This window comes from Stenella coeruleoalba, assembly GCF_951394435.1.
Source record: "Stenella coeruleoalba genome assembly, chromosome: 7".
Taxonomy (NCBI): domain Eukaryota; kingdom Metazoa; phylum Chordata; class Mammalia; order Artiodactyla; family Delphinidae; genus Stenella; species Stenella coeruleoalba.
Genome location: NC_137153.1, coordinates 35,364,268 through 35,385,436, shown reverse-complemented (window position 1 = coordinate 35,385,436; position 21,169 = coordinate 35,364,268). Strand labels below are relative to the sequence as shown.

Genomic DNA, 21,169 nt, shown 5'->3' with positions numbered 1-21,169 from the left:
GTTAAGCAAAATAAGAAGACAGAGAAACACACAGCAGATGAAGGAGCAAGGTAAAAACCCACCAGACCTAACAAATGAAGAGGAAATAAGCAGTCTACCTGAAAGAGAATTCAAAGTAATGATAGTAAAGATGATCTAAAATCTTGGAAATAGAATGGAGAAAATACAAGAAATGTTTAACAAGGACCTAGAAGAACTAAAGAGTAAACAAACCTTGATTAACAACACAATAAATGAAATTAAAACTTCTCTAGAAGGAATCAATAGCAGAATAACTGAGTCAGAAGAACAGATAAGTGACCTGGAAGATAAAACAGTGGAAATAACTACTGCAGAGCAGAATAAAGAAAAAAGAATGAAAAGAACTGAGGACAGTCTCAGAGACCTCTGGGACAACATTCTATTTATAGGGGTCACAGAAGAAGAAGAGAAAAAGAAAGGGACTGAGAAAATATTTGAAGAGATTATAGTTGAAAATGTCCATAATATGGGAAAGGAAATAGTCAATCAAGTCCAGGAAGTGCAGAGATTCCCATATAGGACAAATCCAAGGAGAATCATGCCAGGACGAATATCAATCAAACTATCAAAAATTAAATACAAAGAAAAAATATTAAAAGCAGCAAGGGAAAAACAACAAATAACATACAAGGGAATCCCCATAAGGTTAACAGCTGATCTCTCAGCAGAAAAACTGCAAGCCAGAAGGAAATTGCAAGACATATTTAAAGTGATGAAAGGGAAAATACCAACAACCAAGATTACCCAGCAAGGATCTCATTCAGATTCGACAGAGAAATTAAAACCTTTACATACAACAAAAGCTAAGAGAATTCGGCACCACTGAACCAGCTTTACAACAAATGCTAAAGGAACTTCTCTAGGCAGGAAACACAAGAGAAGGAAAAGACCTACAATAACAAACCCAAATAATTAAAAAAATCATAACAGGAACATACATATTGATAATTACCTTAAATGTAAATGGATTAAATGCTCCCACAAAAAGACATAGGCTGGCTGAATGGATACAAAAACAAGACCCATATATATGTTGTCTACAAGAGAAACACTTCAGACCTAGGGACACATACAGACTGAAAGTGAGGTGATGGAAAAAGATATTCCATGCAAATAGAAATCAAAAGAAAGCTGGAGTAGAAATTCTCATATCAGGTAAAATAGACTGTAAACTAAAGACTATTAAGGGAGACAAAGAAGGACACTACATAATGATCAAGGGGTCAATCCAAGAAGAAGATACAACAATTGTAAATATTTATGCACCCAACATAGGAGCACCTCAATACATAAGGCAAATGCTAACAGCCATAAAACGGGAAATCGACAGTAACACAATCATAGTAGGGGACTTTAACACCCCACTTTCACCAATGGACAGATCATCCAAACTGAAAATAAATCAGAAAACCCAAGCTTTAAATGATGCATTAAACAAGATGTACTTAATTGATATTTATAGGACATTCCATCCAAAAACAACAGAATACACTTTCTTCTCAAGTGCTCATGGAACATTCTCCAGGATAGATCATATCTTGGGTCACAAATCAAGCCTTGGTAAATTTAAGAAAATTGAAATCATATCAAATATCTTTTCTGACCACAACACCCTGAGACTACATAACAATTACAGGAAAAAAATCTGTAAAATATACAAACATATGGAGGCTAAACAACACATTACTAAATAACCAAGAGATCACTGAAGAAATCAAAGAGGAAATCAAAAAATACCTAGAAACAAATGACAATGAAAACACAATGACCCAAAACCTATGGGATGCAGCAAAAACAGTTCTAAGAGGGAAGTTTATAGCAATATAATCCTATCTCAAAAAAAAAAAACCATCTCAAATAAACAACCTAACCTTACACCTAAACAATTAGAGAAAGAAGAAGAAGAACAACAACAAAAAATTAGCAGAAGGAAAGAAATCATAAAGATCAGATCAGAAATAAATGAAAAAGAAATGAAGGAAACAATAGCAAAGATCAATATAACTAAAAGCTGGTTCTTTGAAAAGGTAAAATTGATAAACCATTAGCCAGACTCATCAAGAAAAAAAGGGAGAAGACTCAAATCAATAGAATTAGAAATGAAAAGGGAGAAGTTACAACACACACTGCAGAAATACAAAGGATCATGAGAGATTACTACCAGTAACTATATGCCAATAAAATGGACAACCTGGAAGAAATCTACAAATTCTTAGAAAAGCACAATCTTCCCAGACTGAACCAGGAAGAAATAGAAAACATAAACAGACCAATCACAAACACTGATATTGGGACTGTGATTAAAAAACTTCCAACAAATAAAAGCCCAGAACCAGATGGCTTCACAGATGAATTCTATCATACATTTAGAGAAGAGCTAACATCTATCCTTCTTAAACTCTTCCAAAATATAGCAGAGGGAGGAACACTCCCAAACTCATTCTACGAGGCCACCATCACCCTGATACCAAAACCAGACAAAGATGTCACAAGGAAAGAAAACTATAGGCCAGTGTCACTGATGAACGTAGACGCAAAAATTCTCAACAAAATACTAGCAAACAGAATCCAATAGCACATTAAAAGGATCATACACCCTGATCAAGTTGGGTTTATCCCAGGAATGCAAGGATTCTTCAATATATGCAAATCAATCAATGTGATAAACCATATTAACAAATTGAAGGAGAAAAATCATATCATCATCTCAATTGATGTAGAAAAAGCTTTCAACAAAATTAAACACCCATTTATGACAAAAACACTCCAGAATGTAGGCATAGAGGGAACTTACCTCAACATAATAAAGGCCATATATGACAAACCTGCAGACTACGTTGTTCTCAATGGTGAAAAGCTGAAACCATTTCCTCTACAATAAGAAAGAGAAAAGGTTATCCTCGCTCACCACTGTTATTCAACATAGTTTGGACGTTTTAGCCACAGCTATCAGAGAAGAAAAAGGAATTCAAATCGGAAAAGAAGAAGTAAAGCTGTCACTGTTTGCAGATGACATGATACTACATATAGAGAATCCGAAAGTTGCAAACAGAAAACTACTAGAGCTAATCAATGAATATGGTAAAGTAGCAGTATACAAAATTAATGTACAGAAATCTCTTGCATTCCTATAAACTAATGATGAAAAATAAGAAAGAGAAATTAAGTAAACACTCCCATTTACCATTGCAACAAAAAGAATAAATTAACTAGGAATAAACCTACCTAAGGAGACAAAAGACCTGAATGCAGAAAACTATAAGACACTGATGAAAGAAATTAAAGATGACACAAACAGTTGGTAAGATATACTATGTTCTTAGATTGGCGGAATCAATATTGTCAAAACGACTATACTACGCAAAGCAATTTACAGATTCAATGCAATCCCTATCAAACTACTAATGGTATTTTTCACAGAACTAGAACAAAAAATTTCACAATTTGTATGGAAACACAAAAGACCCCAAATAGCCAAAGCAATCTTGAGAAAGAAAAATGGAGCTGGAGCAATCAGGCTCCCAGACTTCAGACTATACTACCAAGTTACAGTAATCAAGATAGTATGGTACCGGCACAAAAACAGAAATATAGATCAATGGAATAGGATAGAAAGCCCAGAGATAAACCCACGCACATATGGTCACCTCATTTTTGATACAGGAGGCAAGAATATACAATGGAGAAAAGACAGCCTCTTCAATAAGTGGGGCTGGGAAAACTAGACAGCTACATGTAAAAGAATGAAATTAGCACACTCCCTAACAGCATACCCAAAAATAAACTCAAAGTGGATTAAAGACCTAAATGTAAGGCCAGACACTATAAAACTCTTAGAGGAAAACACAGGAAAAACACTCTATGACATAAATCACAGCAAGATCCTTTTTGACCCACCTCCTAGAGAAATGGAAATAAAAACAAAAATAAACAAATGGGACCTAATGAAACTTAAGAGCTTTTGCACAGTAAAGGAAACCATAAACAAGATGAAAAGACAACCCTCAGAATGGGAGAAAATATTTGCAAATGAAGCAACTGACAAAGGATTAATCTCCAAAATTTACAAGCAGCTCATGCAGCTCAATAACAAAAATACAAACAACCCAATCCAAAAACGGGCAGAAGACCTAAATAGACATTTCTCCGAAGAAGATATACAATTTGCCAACAAACACATGAAAGGATGCTCAACATCACTAATCATAGAGAAATTCAAATCAAAACTGTAATGAGATATCATCTCACACCAGTCAGAATGGCCATCATCAAAAAATCTGCAAGCAATAAATGCTGGAGAGGGTGTGGAGAAAAGGGAACCCTCTTGCACTGTTAGTGGGAATGTAAATTGATACAGCCACTATGGAGAACAGTATGGAGGTTCCTTAAAAAACTAAAACTACCATATGACCCAGCAATCCCACTACTGGGCATATACCCTGAGAAAACCATAATTCAAGAAGAGTCATGTACCCAATGTTCATTGCAGCTCTATTTACAATAGCCAGGACATAGAAGCAACCTAAGTGTCCATTGACAAATGAATGAATAAAGAAGATGTGGCACATATATACAATGGAATATTACTCAGCCACAAAAAGAAACAAAACTGAGTTATTTGTAGTGAGGTAGATGGACTTGGAGTCTCTCATACAGAGAGAAGTAAGTCAGAAAGAGAATAATAAATACCATATGCTAACATGTATATATGGAATCTGAAGAAAAATGGTTCTGAAGATTCTAGGGGTAGGACAGGTATAAAGACACAGACCTAGAGAATGGCCTTAGGACACGGGGAAGTGGAAGGGTAAGCTGGGACGAAGAGAGAGTGGCATGGACTTAAATATACTCCCATATGTAAAATAGACAGCTACTGGGAAGCAGCCGCGTAGCACAGGGAGATCAGGTTGGTGCTTTGCCATGACCTAGAGAGGTGGGATAGGGAGGGTGGGAGGGAGACACAAGAAGGAGGAGATACGGGGATATATGTTTATGTATAGCTGATTCACTTTGTTATAAAGCAGAAACTAACACACCATGGTAAAGCAATTATACTCCAATAAAGATGTTAAAAAATATGCTTGGTTAGTTTCTTAAGTTGGATAAATCATTTTATTCATTTAATAGGGCTGCCATAACAAAATACCAGGCTGATTGGCTTAAGCAACAGACAATTATTGTCTCAGTTTTGGAGGGTGATAGTTCAAGATCAAGGTGTTAACAGGTTTGATTTCTCCCAAGGCCTCTCTCCTTTACATGCAGATGTCCTTCTTGCTCCATCCTCATGTGGCCTTTCCTCTGTGTTTGTGCATCCCTGGTGTCTCTTTGTGTATCATAACCTCTTCTTCTTATAAGGACAACAGTTACTTGGATCGGGTCCCACCCTAAAAGCTCTCACTTTAACTGTCACTTGTTTTAAAGGCCCTATCTCCAAATACAGTCACATTCTAAGGTGCTGGTGGTTAGGACTTCCCATATGAATCTGGGGGGACACAATTCATAACAATGCTAAAGCAATGCATGATTATTATGGATAAATTAGAATACACAATAATGAATAAAGAAAAATTGGATTCAACCTTAATTGTTTACTCTTGTAAATAACCCTAAAATGAGTAGGATAATAATTAATACTCTTTCCATATACCAGTCTACTTTCCTTGAAAAGATCCCCAGAGGTGAATAACTAGAGGGTATAAATATTTTGAAAGCTGTAGGCACCTATTATCAAACTGACTCCAAGAAACTTCTTACGTAAAACTCTGCTCAATTATGGGCCCAAGAAAGAATGGAAAGAATTTGGAATGTTGGCCTGTTGTTTGGTGGTGATGTTGCTTAAGCACATTAGCAACCAAGGATTAAAAGTTGAAATACTGAGAGAATAGGGACATGGGGGGATATCATCCTCATTCTACCTCAACTTTAAATAGAATTAATGACATAGAAATATAGTTTGCCGGTTTGAAAGGGAAGATAAAACATGTAACTGCTGCTCTCCCATTAGTGGACATAGGTCCATGCACATTTTTCTTAAGAAGTGATGATTTATTGAGATTATATGACCTTGTATTGAGATCCACCTATTAGTAGTTTTAATAATTATATTCCTTCATTATGGTTATTAAGTAATCATCTTGTTATTTGTTAATCATCTTGTTATCCCACCTCTCCAACCTGGGAAATATCCAAGCTCACAAGCTCCCGTTGTTAAGCATCTCTGAAAGGCTCTGTAAATAAATCTGCCTCCAAATGTACATGACTTTTGTCACCTGGGGTCTTTTAAAGCTCAGTAATAAAGGTTGCTGCCTGTATGTTTCATTTAACTGTAGGGGCATAATATAATGTGAATTCATCATTAATTAAAGGGGCTTTAACTTTTCCTTGGTGTGGTGGGTATGAAAATGTGTTACTCAGAGATCCTGCTGGCCAATTGCCTGTTTTTGTAAATAAAGTTTTATCAGAACACAGCCCTGCCCATTTGTGACTATTGTCTGTGACTGCTTTCATACAATGGCAGGATTGAGTAGTTGCAACATAGAGCACAAAGCCCAAAATATTTACTACTTTGTCCTTTATAGGAAATATTTGCCGCCCCCTCATCTAGATTTAAGAAAGTGATGGAGAAAATCTTAATAATGCAGATTAAACTTAGAAGTGTGCCCTGTCTTCTATAACTATCATGTTGTGAATGGCAGAAAAAGAATGTGGAAAAGCTCTTCCGGCACTAGAAAACTATAATCCTTAACAATCTGACTTTGCTGAATTGTATAGTAATTAAACATTTATTCGTTGTCTGATTTTGTCCTATCATGGCTGAATTGCAACCATATGTTGGCTATAGAGACAAAAGGTTGGCAAAAACCAATAGAAGGATGCTGTGAGAATCAGTTGGATATATGAAATGTGTAATAAAGAGCACTGCATGTTTTATTCTTATTTGTAAAGTATATGTCACACATCTTTATAAAAGTAAAATTCATAATAAAATTATGTACATACATATGTGTATACATTTTTTCCACAGAGAGACAGTCACTAAATGTTTACCAGCACACCATAACTTGCTTCCCATTTTTCTCTCACAGGTGCTTTCCCCAATAAATCTCACACCCATCTAATTTCATCTTGCCCTCTGCTTCTTGGAGGAACCAAATTAACACATTTGGAATGATGAATTTATTCTAGGAACAGAATTTAGGAATCTGGGGTTTATGACACATTTATTCACTTTTTGTATTAGCTATATCACCATTTATTGCCAGATGGATGATAGATGCCACTACCTACCTAGTTCCCATTAAATCCTATTTTATGAGTATTTAGACTGTTTTCTGCCCCTTTCTGGTCAATATCTTTCATCACTGTGTTGCTTCCCTTTATCTTTGTGCTCTCAGTAAGCTGGTGAATATAAGTGTATATATGGATCTTTTCTTCTATAGTAAGGAAGGTCAATATGAGAAAGATAATGCTTAAAAATTGGTATGCAGAGTCAGATACAGCAGAGGAGCAATAAAACTGACATTAAACTTGAAGAGAACATTTTTTTCCTTAAGTCTAGAAATACTGACCTCACTTTTCAAATGGAGACCAAATGATATTTACTATTTATTGTTCTAGATTCATCTGATTAGTGGAGGAGTTGTAATTAATATCTAGGAACACAGATTCTGCTTGATAAGTATGGGATTTGACTAGAAAGGAGGACTTTTTTTAAGAACCATAAGCCAGAATCACAAACCAGAATCACAATGTCCTTACTAAGAACCACATAAGATCAACTGGGCACATAATTAGTTTTTTTTTTTTTCTATCATGTGCTTGCTAGGCCCTAAAGATATGTGCCAGTTTGGGTCCTCCAAGAAGCAGATTCAAAGGAATCAACCATGAAAAATAAAGCAGGGGTTGGGGGAAGAAACAGAAATGGTAAGGGATAGCCTTCAGATTAGCATGCTGGTCTAACACCTGTGAAAGGAGAGTGAGAAGTAAGGAATGATTGGGTAGGAAAAGGCCCAAACCACAGCATAGTTCTGAGAAAGCTTAGCTGAGCTGATGAGGAGTCCCTGGGTAAAAGTTTCCCAGTAGAGGAGTTCTGTCACACAGGAATTTACCAGGACTAGCTACCCCTGCCATGCTCAGTCATTGGCTAGAGCAGTCAGGGGTAAATGTGGCCTCAGCTCAAATAAAATGGCAGATCCAGAAAGGCAGCACCTAGGGCTCTTAGTCAACTTTCTCCCCATTGCAAGTTTAGAGCACCTCTGTGGCTACCTCAATATGTAAAGAAGAGCAGTAAAATAATAATCCTTGTCATCAAGGAATTTATAATTTACTGAGTCTTTGATCTCCCAATTTAGATTTCACACTATAATCATAATCTCTGTGCTTTTGTTTTAATATGAAAGGTCAGATGATGCTTTTGCTGCCCCTATTCCTGTGTAATAATGAACATGCCTTTACAGTGGTTTTTCCATAGTGGGGAGAGATGGGCCTGATCCTGGTTCCCTTTGACCTTCAGCTCACCAGCTGGATCTGGTCACGGGGCAGCTCAGCATACTGCTCTGAACAACTCAGTTTACCAGCCATATACCTCACCCCCTCAGTTTGAATGAAAAAACTAACTAAAATTTTTCTCACTGGTTATTTTTCATAGACTAAATCTTATAAAAAGTTTGAAATGATGATTTCATCTGGCTTGGAGATTATGAGTTGGATATTTTGTTACCTGCTTCTGAAAGCATCCTGATTGACATAACTGATAAGTAGGAATCAAAGCAGAGGGAGGTGAGTGGTCTTGGGGTGAGGCCTGATAAACCCCCTCTCCTCACTTAGACACTCTGAGCTCTGCTAAATTCTGAAGAGGTATTTTGAAGATCATACTTCTTGCATTAAAAAATTATTATTTTCATATAAGCATTGTACATTTACTCAGTTATAGTTACAGGCTGGTTATTTAGGCTTAGGTGTTCATATAATTTATCATCTAAATTGAGATACTTTGGAAATAAAAGGGAGCACAATTCATAATTATAACAAATTGATATACATACACCTGGACTGTCCCAACACACCAGGAGATTTGTTCATTGTACCTACAGTACACTTGACTTCTCTCAAATTGCCTCAATCAGTTATTTGCAAACAGACTTCAACTTCTCCAGGGGACTGATGCCTGCTGTGCTGCTTCTTTCTAGCCAGACTCAGAGAGAGTAAGAGGGTTTCTAGTTCTGAGGCCACCCACTTTGGCTTGTGATCTCACCTCCAGGGCTTCTTCCACACACATGTGTTCCTAGGGTAAATGGATTCTCTGCAGCTCTGGTTGCATTCCTCTCAGTCAGTGAACCCGTAGGCATGTGCTAATGAGCATGTCCATGGTGAAACACCTGTTTCCACTCTACTCAGCTTGGGCACAAGGCCTTGCCGGTTAGCCCAGCTGAGGAACATAAGGCATTATTGGCTCTGTTCTATCAGCAAAGGCGTTGGTGGAAAATTTTGAGGTTTTTTTTTTGAGGTTTTTGTCTTCTACTGTTCATTTAGAACATTTCTTGATTGCACAGTGGCTTGAAATTGCCACTTTTATAAATGGAGGGTAAAATAACAAAAGGTGTCAGTGTTATGTGTGTGTCTCAGGTTATGCACTTACATATAAGCATTTTGGAAAGCCATAGCCTTAGGTGAAATAGGGACCCAAGGTTTTATGCCATTCATTGGTCTGGTCAAGTGTATCCTGGAAGATAATTATTCTAGGACAATATTTCAAACTGTTTGCTTACATAAGCAATATTTAAGCAAATATTCTGACATTCTGGTTTTGGTTTAAAAATATTTATATTCTTTCTGTGCAACTTGGTTCATCTGGGATATATGTGGCTGTATGTTTTGTTTTGTTTTCGTTTTTTAACAAAAATAATAACAAAACCACTATGTTGTCATTCATTGTTTACCAAATTAAGAAGGCTTTTTGAGTTTTATATTCATAGTTGATAGGGGGCAACAGCTCTGGTAAGTGAGACTCAAGAACAGAGGAGGAGACCACAGAAGCTGCCTCTCCTCCCCCAGCCTCTGCTGATTTTCCTCTTCTCTGAGCAAGGCAGCAGCTCTGTCTCCATCTTCAAACGTTTATTTGGGAGAGACAATGCTAAAACGTTTCATGATGAGCACATTTTGAAGATTTATTCTCTTGGCTATAGCAGGAAGAGAAAACTGCTCCAAACTCTGAAGGGAGTCTTTTTAGGGGGCACATTAGAACCTGGATAATTAATTCATTTGTTCTATGGGCCATTTGCAAATGGTTGCTTTTTTGAATAACTTTTTTCCTAATTATAATATGGTAGTGTCATTTTAGAAACTTTGGAAAAAAATAGAAGAACACATGCACACAAAATTTGCCATTCCACCAGTCAAAAATAACCCTCTTAATATTTTAGAGTATTTTCTTCTAATCTTTCCCTATACATATGGATAAACTGCATCTATACATTAAAAAAGTCAGATCATATTGCAAATTTTGCTCTTAATCCCACACCCCAGGGCTTCTGGAAAGGAAGATTCAGTACAGGGCTCACGTGGGGATCTGGCTCCCAGTGGACTTGTGCGCCAGGACTGGGGAGGAAGATGGCAGGGACCATACAACTGACTCTTCTTGCTCCCCTGGACTCTTCAGGACTGGGTGCTCTAACATGTAACTCTTTTAGCATTTAGAAAAACCTGGTTTTTCTTGCTGGACAACCAGGAATGTAACTGGAATAATGGTAGAGCTCTTCTCTGGATATAGAGAGAGGCTATTTCCCCTCAGGAGCTGAAGAAAAGTTTTTAGAAGTTAATGTTGGTGCAACACATGTGAATTACACATGTTTGTAGCTCAGCATACTCAGAAACATGGAAGCACATGCCTTGCTGTCCAGCAGAACACACAGATGTGATTCCACTTATAAGTGGGCATCTCAGCAAATAGACAGCCTGGCTGGGCTGTTCCCATTTTAGGGACAGAGAACCCAGACAGTCCCTGAAAAGTTGAGCTGATCTGTCTGCTCCAGGGCACTACATGTGTGAGGGCAGGTGCTGGCCCTTTTAGTCAGAGCAATGTTGACACTTGTGACACATCTTCTCACGTAAATAAATGTTCCCCTCTCAGCAGACTTCTTTGACTAGAACAAGTTCAACTGCCAGTAAGAGGAAGATCACATTATTCTTCCCCCAAGAAACTTAATATGTATCATCTCAGATGTGGGATCTTTCACACTTATACACATCTGTTGACCTAACTCTGAAATTCAGTGTATCCTCGTGTGCTGAGGATTGCAACAGAGGCAGGGTGAGGAAGAGATTTTTTCAGTTCATTAAGATATAAATAACAGAAACTCATTTTTGTTTACACCAAGAAAAAGCTTGTTCATATCTATAAGTCATTGGTTCTCAATAAGGGGCAACTTTGCCCTCCAGAGGACACTTGGCAATGTCAGGAGATATTTTTGGTTGTCACAATGTGGCAGGGGCGTACTAGCAGCATCTAATGTTTTGAGGGATGCTGCTAAACATCTTACAAAGCATAGGACAGCTGCCTTAGTAACAAAGAATTATAAGACCCTAAATGTCAGTTGTGCTGAGGTTGAGAAACTCTGATATAGATGGTAGCAAGACTAAATGAGTAGATGAATTAATCAAGTCTTTAATTTTCTATATTTTATGATATTTTGACATCTTAAAAAGCTTCCTGGCTGCCCTTGACAGGGCTAGCCTTCTGCATGTCAACCAATCCTGAGTCTGTGGCCCTAAGCACCTCCTTATCTAACTCTCATAGATAAAGCCATATTTCCCCTGCCCTATATCATCCCAAGACCAGGCCAGGCACCAGACAACTAGAGACCATCCCTAAATCCCACAACCCTCAGGAATTATTCAAACTAGCCAATCCTAAACTGTTTACTCTGCCTTTCCTTGGAAACCCTGATAAAGGCTCTGGCTTAGACTTTCCCTCTGCTTTCATCTTCTGCCACGTGGCCAAAACCTGGTGCTTATCCTGTGGCCCTGAGTGGCATGCAGTGATACTCTCTCTGAAAGCTGTGTGTATAATAAATGTCTTCCTTCTAAGCCTCATTCTCCTTTTGCCTGTGGCTACACCGACTAAACCATACCACCTCCAATATTTGCATTATTAGAACAGTAGGTAATGAAAACAATTCAGTTTCCCCATCTTCACATCTGGTATGTTTCTGGGGAAATCTACCTCAAAAAATAGTGAAGAAACAATCCACATACTTTCTCAGGGCACTTCTTCCCTGACGATCTTCCTCCAGTTCCCGGTAACCAGTCTGTTTGCTAATTTCTTTCTCCCAGAAGCTTTTGAGCTCATGACAAGTTTCACAGCAGAAGACTTCTCGACGTATGTATTGATTGTTCATCCTCTGAAAATAAAAGAAAAAACAAACCCAAGTACTTCAAATAAAGCCACTCTAATTTTGGAGTGATGAAAAATGAGTTTGAATCCATACACTGCCAGTTACACTTTTTGTGCCTGTAGACAAATCACAGTCACTATGATTTTGTTTGTCAACTGCAAATAGGGATAATAATGGTTAATGTCAGAATATACTGTGAAAAATTTTGAAATGAGCAAAAATACAAAGGATGTCTGATAACCCTTCCAGATTATCTGCTTCTACAAGGGCCTGCCCCTTTCATGCCTTTGAGCTATTTTACAACTCTGTAAATTATAGAAAAAGTATAGTAATGCAAATGATTTTTGAACATAGAGATTCAAATATATTTTGTCCAGTGGAATGTGATTGATATCGCTGTGAATATCAACCAATTTTCATCTACTTATAAATTCATTTTAATATTCTTGATTGTCTATATATGTGTTTTTTTAATTCTCCTTGAATCAGTTGTAGTATCTTACTAGTTTTCTTATTAATTATAGTAAGTTAAGTAAAATATTTGATACAAGTTCATTTTATATTTGTATGAGAGTCATGGTTTGAACTTAAGAAATTATCCTTTAACAATTACTTCACAGCTTTGTGTGTGTGTGTGTGTGTGTGTGTGTGTGTGTAGAAAGAGATGGTGTATGCAAAGCTCTAAACACAACGCAAGGCAAATAACAGGCACACAGAAAATGTTATGTTCTTTCCATCCTTCCTCACATAATAACATCTACCATTTATTGAGCATATAATGTGCAATAGGCTTTTCTTACACACTGTCCCATTTGATCCTCACTACAACTCTGTGAGATGGGTGATTCTGAATTCATGGTTCAGATGAGGAAACTGAGAGACAGAGTTTGCTTATAGCCTCATAACTGAGCATGAAAGAGCAGAAATTTGGATCTAGGTCTGTCCATCTTCAAAGTGGATGCCCTCTATTCTATCAATCCTCATCACAAGAAATGGTGACTATTTGGAAGTATACATGTTTACTACTAAAAAACATTTACTTTTTACTTAAACATTGCCCGTTTTCCAGACCTTAGTGGCTCTGGTGGGCAGGTAGATGAAAAAGACTGCAAAACAAATCCTTTTCTGCCTGCTGGTGAGTGCCTGCTCAGAGAAGAGCTTTGTCCCTGGCTGGAGATTGGAAAGGACCTGGACCTTCACTCCCTTGCTACAGAATCCCAGTGATCCCATTCAAACTGGATTGTCTCGGGGGGCAGCCCAGAGGATTGGGGGTGAGAGAGAAGTTTAGAAAAGCTTTCAGGGAATAAATAACCCATTTATTATTTCATATTTATAATATAGAATGGTAATTCTATATTATAGAATTATAATATTTTATGCTATAGAATATGCAATTTATAATATAGAATTATTTATAATACAGAATAACATAGAATATTTTATTTATATTATATTTATAATAACAGACTGACACCTGTGCCAGAGGTGGCAAGACCTTCCCACTTGTAGAGATATATAAATGTCCTAAAGTAGGAAGAAACTTTGTTTTCTGGAACTGAAGGCAACTTTGAGTATTCTGTAAAGATTTTTAAAAAATCCACTCCTATTTTTCCTCCTAGACCCATCTTCTATTCATCTGGTCATTTCTGTAGCCACAACTGACTTGGGCAAAACTGCCAGAAGCGTGTGGGAGGGCACTGTACCCTGGGGCTCTCCAGGTTCTCTCTGAGCCTGAGCTCTGAAGAGTGGAGCAGGGCCCGTCCTGCAGCCTGATAGGAGCACATGTTCTCTCCTGTATGCACATTATTTCCCATTTATTTTCTGTCCTTGGCTAATGGATTCAGCACACAGATTTCTAATAAATTCCTAGTCACTTGACATTGAAAGAATTGCTAACATTGAATCTATAGTCATTTTCACAATATTGATTCTTCCAATCAAAGAACATGGTATATTTCTCCATCCATGTATTTCATCTTTGATTTCTTTCATCAGTGTTTTATAGTTTTCTGAGTACAAGTCTTTTGCCTCCTTAGGTAGGTTTATTCCTAGGTATTTTATTATTTCTGTTGCAATGGTAAATGGGATTGTTTCCTTAATTTCTCTTTATGATTTTTTTGTTGTTAGTGTATAGGAATGCAAGAGATTTCTGTGCATTAATTTTGTATCCTGCACCCTCACCAAATTCATTGATTAGATCTCGTAGTTTTCTGGTAGCTTCTTTAGGATTTTCTACATATAGTATCATGTCATCTGCAAACAGTGACAGTTTTACTTCTTTTCCAATTTGGATTCCTTTTATTTCTTTTTCTTCTTTGATTTCCATGGCTAGGACTTCCAAAACTATGTTGAATAAGAGTGGCAAGAGTGGATTCAATGCAATCCCTATAAAATTACCAATGGCATTCTTCACAGAATTAGAACAAAAAATTTTACAATTTGTATTGAAACACAAAAGACTCCAAATAGCCAAAGCAATCCTGAGAAAGAAAAACGGTGTTGGAGGAATCAGCCTCCCTCAAGTCAAACTATACTACAAAGCCACAGTAATCAAGACAGTATGGTACTGGCACAAAAACAGAAATATAGATCGATGATGCAGGATAGAAAGTCCAGAGATAACCCACGCACATATGGTCACCTAATCTAAGACAAAGGAGGCAAGAATATAAAATGGAGAAAAGACAGCCTCTTCATAAGTGGTGCTGGGAAAACTGGACAACTACATGTAAAGAATGAAATTAGAACACTACCTAACACCATACATGAAAGTAAACTCAAAATGGATTAAAGACCTAAATATAAGACTGGACACTATAAAACTCTTAGAGGAAAACATAGGAAAAACACTCTTTGACATAAACCACAGCAAGATCTTTTTTAACCCACCTCCTAGAGTAATGAAAATAAAAACAAAAATAAACAAATGGGACCTAATGAAACTTAAAAGTTTTTGTACAGCAAAGGAAACCATAAACAAGACGAAAAGGCAACCTTCAGAATGGGAGAAAATATTTGCAAAAGAAGCAACAGACAAAGGGTCAATTTCCAAAATATACAAACAGCTCATGGAGCTCAATATCAAAAAAACAGACAATGCAAATGAAAAATGGCTGGAAAACCTAAATAGACCTTTCACCAAAGAAAACATACAGATGGCCAAGAGGCACATGAAAAGATGTTCAATGTCACTAATTATTAGAGAAATGCAAATCAAAACTACAATGAGGTATCACCTCACACCAGTCAGAATGGCCATCATCAAAAAATCTACAAAAAATTAATGCTGGAGAGGGTGTGGAGAAAAGGGAACCCTTTTGCACTGTTGGTGGGAATTTAAATTGATACAGCCACTGTGGAGAACAGTTTGGAGGTTCCTTAAAAAATTAAAAATAGAACTACCATATGGCCCACCAATCCCACTACTGTGCATATACCCTGAGAAAACCGTAATTCAAAAAGACGCACTTACCCCAATATTCACTGCAGCAGTCTTTACAATAGCCAGGACATGGAAACAACCTAAATGTCCAACAACAGATGAATGGATAAAGAAGATGTGATACATATATACAATGGAATATAACTCAGCCATATAAAGGAAATAATTGGATCATTTGTAGAGACGTGGATGGACCTCGAGTCTGTCACACAGAGTGAAGTAAGCCAGAAAGAGAAAAACAAATATCGTATATTAAGGCATATATGTAGAATCTAGAAAAATGGTACAGATGAACCTATTTGCAGGGCAGGAATAGAGATGCAGACATAGAGAACAGACATGTGGACACAGGGTGGGTAGGGGAGGGTGGGACGAATTGGGAGATTAGGATTGACATATATACACTACCATGTGTGAAATAGATAGCTAGCGGGAACATGCTATAAAGCACAGGAAGCTCAGCTCGGTGCTCTCTGATGACCTAGAGGGGTGGGATGGGGGGTGGAGTGGGAGGGAGATCCAAGAAGAAGGGTATATAGGTATACATATAGCTGATTCACTTCATTGTACAGCAGAAACTAACACAATATTGTAATGCAATTATACTCCAATTTAAAAAAGAGTTAACAAAAGCATATGTCAGACTTTAAAAAGTATGTATCATATTTAAAATTTTATTTCATAGAACTAGAGTCTAGGATGTGTGCAGTTAGGTTTCCTGTGAATGTCAAGCTGCAGGAGTGTCTAAGACTCTCACTTTCCTGATGTGACCTCTGCCTCTATAAATGCTAGATAAGAAAGTAGCACTTGCTTTGAACTGGGAGGAAGGTGTTAATGCAGACTTTCAATTTAAGTAGACAAAAGGTAATGCAAGATTCATTCACACATTCTTTTATTACAAAATGTCCCTAAAAATTTAAAGTTTATGTTGGGTATCTGGTATTCAAAAAAGGATAATTTGGTCTAATAGGAACTCATTAATTTTTTTTCTTGAAATTTTGAATTAATATTTTTTTCTAAAGAGATTTTCATTTTTAAAAAAAGAGGTCTATTCAGCAACACAGACTGCTCACATCATCATTTCATCATGTCATTTCACACACATTCCATTTGGATAAAAGGTGTAGTTTGGATATGGAAGGAGGATTTATTCTAAAAAACATTGTAGTTGTGTAATTATGAGCTAGGTTAAGAGAAACAGCTGAAAGCAGGGTGGTATCTATACATCCAAGGAATAAATTAAATCAGCGTAAGCCTTTGGGAAATCAGGCAGCAGTCTCTGAAGAATCTGATGCATGCTGGCTCTCCTTCCTGTTCCCTTTGGGTCAGGAAGCACTTCTGAGGCTGTGACCTTTGGGAGGACTTGAGGAAGGGTTGAACTCAGACGTCCTCAGGGGCCAGGCCAGGCTCCCTTTACTCATAAGGAAGTGAAGCTACTAGACCTGAGCAACAGGGAGCAGTGGGCACTGTGGTCATCTGCAGAGCACATGCTTTGCTTCAAGACATCCTATTCAAGGAGGCGAACACTGTGCTTGCTGAAGAAAAGAGGGTTTTCGGTTACATGAAGTCTGATGGCTCCCTAGTTGCTCCTCTTAAGGGATGTATTCTCTATCTGTAGCTTTAGCTTTATGTCTTTCTTCCTTAGCTTTTCTCAAAACCTCCTCCCCAAGGCTCTCCCTGAAGGGCATTCTGAACTATTTCACTTTCTCTCTGCCTCCCTTCCTCCTACACATTCCTGCCTCCAAACCTGAATGTGCAAATAGCATCCTCACTGTCCACACTGGTTCTTGCTGTCATCCCAGCAGCAACTGGGATTGAAACTTTCTACCAAGCCTCACCTCACTCACTAGAGGACATGTGGACACAGCTACCTACCAAACACAACTTCGGTTTTGGTCTCACTCAGCAGACCTGGAGGCTGTGCTCTGACAGCCAGGATGGCCAGGGAGTTAAGAAGGAGGACGGAGGACTGTTGTCACTACTGTGACTTTAGGCAATAACCCCTTCAGGTGCTCTGAGCCCCAGTTTCATTATCCATGAACTAGAGTTTAAATGTGGCAATACAGAGGAAAGCACCTAATACACTGCCATTCATTCTCCAAATGTTCATCTACCAATACAATACATGCTTGCCCTCAGGGAGCTCACAGTCTATTGTCCCATCCCTGGTAAGAGATCAAAAATGTTAACTGAACTTGAACCATCACCTAAATAAGCTCTCATCGTCTCTATTTTATAAATGATATTAAATGCTTTGCTCCTTCTTGACTCAGACCATATTTAAGGTTTATTTATCTCTATTGCTGAGCTGTCAGAACTAGAAACCCTTACACCTCAGGGATAAGAGGATTCCCTTCTTGTCCAAGGCCCAGGGTTGGACTGTGAACAGAGAACACTTTAACAAAAGCTCTTCGTGATGTTTCGCCCTTATATCACTTAGGATGCTATATTTGGGGACCTTTGGTGTCAGAGCTTATAATTATATTCACTAAGTGATGCCCAATATGTTTAAGAAGTGATTGTCTTACTAAAGTTGACAGTTGCCACTCTGCTAAAGTTTGGACTCAATCCTCCCATGCTACTTCATAAACTAAGTGCTTGTTTTGCTGGAAACTGCTGGGAAATTGAACTTCAGCATTTGGGATCATGACAACTTGTAAGAACTTCTATAAGAGGAAATGCATTTTGTTTTGCATGAGCTATGCCACACCAACTTCTTTTTTTACTTGTTTTACATCTGTTGCATTATATACTGTGCTGTGAGCAGCATGGTAGGAGCTGGTATCCTCTCCTTTGTACCCTCAAGAAACAGAATTGACAGTAACTTTAGAAACGCATTTTTTCAGGAAAATATCAAAATGAGACAGGGAACAGAAAATAAAAGGTGTCCAGTTTTCCTAAAGGGTACTGATGAGAAACCTAAGCACTGAGAGTTACTTTCTCTGCATCTTCACCTGGTCCTTCAACTATGTATGCGGTGCTGCCCCTGTAGGGGCTCCAATGAGAATGAAAAGGTATTACTTTCCCAAGTTGTTCTCTGAGTAGAGTCAGGAAGAAGGGAAAACCACTGTGATCTCCTGTGGGACAGATCAGTGGTGCTTTTATAGTCACAGAAATAAGAAATAAGCAAGTTCAGGTATGAAGTGAGTTCATGCCCCCATGAAGGGACCAGAGAAAACCTGCTGCCATGCCTTCCGCTACTGGCTGGTGGGCTGCTAGTCTGTGATCTCTGGCTTATTTTTATGCTCTTTATTGAGTACTTACTGAACACCTTCATTTTTCAAAATGCCTTATATCTTGCATTCACTTCTTACAACACTATTCTTATCCATATTTGACTGAAGACATGCAAAGAGGCAAGCCATTGCCCAAAGTCACCTAATCTATGGTGATGGAGCTGGGATTCAAACCCTACCCAACTCCAAAGCCTGTGCTCATCACAGTCACACTTCCCAGTCAGCCCATCAGAAAGATGGCAACTCATGGGAAGAGCTGGGTAATGCGAGAAGCATACGCCCTGGTTAAATTTGTTCTGAGTGATATGCAAATCATTAGTTCTTTCTCAAGGCAGAGCTAGATTAATTTTTTTCCAAGATTATTTTATGATTATTGAATTAAGACAAACTTCCCTTCTTCTCTCCAGTACCTTTATGAAAGGTGCCCACCATTATCAGTTTTATGTGCATCATGATAGGAACCAAAATACACACACACAAACTAGAGGCACCCTTCCCCCATCCCACACAAATGCTGATCCCATCACCTGGAAATTCTGCCTCTACAAGTGTCAGGGGACACAGCTACCACTTCATCTCCTCTCAGGTTGTCTTTTTCACCCATAGTGAAAATAACTTTAGGAGTGATGTTCCTAGTACCAGTTGCTAAGATGACTGCAACTGACAGTGGCTCTGAGATATTTTGATGGGTTTCTCCTCCCATCCCACCTTTGGGCCCCCCTGGATGAGAGTAAAGTGAGTTTTCTTACCGTCTCCTCCTTTGCAGTTGGAAGTTGGAAGATTATGTGAAAGCACTTCTCCTCAGTTTAGCACTTTTTCAGAAAACATTTTCTCTTTAACCTCCCCTCTCCTCTTAAAGGCTATTTAAATTTGTCTTGAGTCCCTCTCCATAGTTTTCCCTGCAATTAATATACTTCAAAGCCACCTCAGATTTTTGCCCACTGTATGATATTTGGGTCTTAAGAAAAGGTGCAGGTGAAATAAAAGACTGCCTGTGGCAGTACGAGTGAGTTCTGAGATAGCTGAGCATTTTAAGTAAAAGAAGACTAATAAGAAAAAAATGCTTATATTGAACGTGCCCATAATAATTCAGCCCTGTTGTTTCCTCTGGGATTTATCTGAATTTATTGAAATGACACAAAGTCATGAAGGAGGGATGCCAATAATGACTAGGCAAATAGCTAACAATTAAGTAAGGAAGTGGCCTTGAGTCCATGTGACCTTGGGAAACTTAAATAACCTTTCTAAAGCTTAAGTTTCTCTACAAAAAAAAAAGATTGCTGGGCTTCCCTGGTGGCGTAGTGGTTGAGAATCTGCCTGCCAATGCAGGGGACACGGGTTCGATCCCTGGTCCGGGAAGATCCCACATGCCGCGGAGCAATAAGCTCGTGTGCCACAACTACAGAGCCTGTGCTCTAGAGCCCGTGAGCCACAACTACTGAGCCCGGGTGCCGCAACTACTGAAGCCTGTGCCTAGAGCCTGTGCTCCACAATGAGAGAAGCCACTGCAATGAGAAGCCCACACACCACAACGAAGAGTAGCCCCCGCTCACCGCAACTAGAGAAAGCCCGCGTGCAGCAACGAAGACCCAACACAGCCAAAAATAAATAAATAAATAAATAATAAATTAAAAAAAAAGATTGTTGTGAGAAGTAAATGAGATTAGCATCTAAAACACTTAACATAATATGTGGCCTATGGGAAAACACTCATCATCGTCCGCATCATTCTATATTCAAATTATCGACTTGCATCGAGTACAGTACTAACTGTTATCTCATTTAATCCTCAGAATATTGTGGTAGGTTTTATTATTTCTGTATTTGTGAATGAAAAAGTGAGTCTGAGGGGCTTAGAGACTTACCCACAGTCACTGAGCTAATAACGGGGAAATCCACGAATCTAGCCCAGACCTGTGGATTTCAGGGTCCCTGGTCTGTTCACTCATCAGGTGTTGACATCACACAGAAGTAATAGTGGGTGATGAATCATGCTTTGCAGTTGCTAACGAGATCTTGAAAATTATCTTATTTAATGATATAAATAGCTCTGGGAAGTAGGTCTTATTATTTCCTAT

The 21,169-nt window shown here is 38.2% G+C and overlaps 1 protein-coding gene across 4 annotated transcripts in view; it reads right to left on the bottom strand.

Moving 5' to 3' along the window:
• The window catches only part of FAM240B (family with sequence similarity 240 member B), a 95,396-nt gene that overhangs the window by 5,556 nt on the left and 68,671 nt on the right, over positions 1-21,169 (bottom strand). For 3 of the 4 annotated variants that reach the window (XM_079925800.1, XM_079925798.1, XM_079925799.1), the window contains one exon: positions 12,274-12,419. In XM_079925800.1, the coding sequence (XP_079781926.1) occupies positions 12,274-12,416 (143 nt within the window). In that variant the 5' untranslated portion in view covers positions 12,417-12,419. Of the gene's footprint in view, positions 1-12,273; positions 12,420-15,885; positions 15,932-21,169 lie in introns of those variants that run through there. The other variant, XM_079925801.1, reaches the window with a different exon arrangement.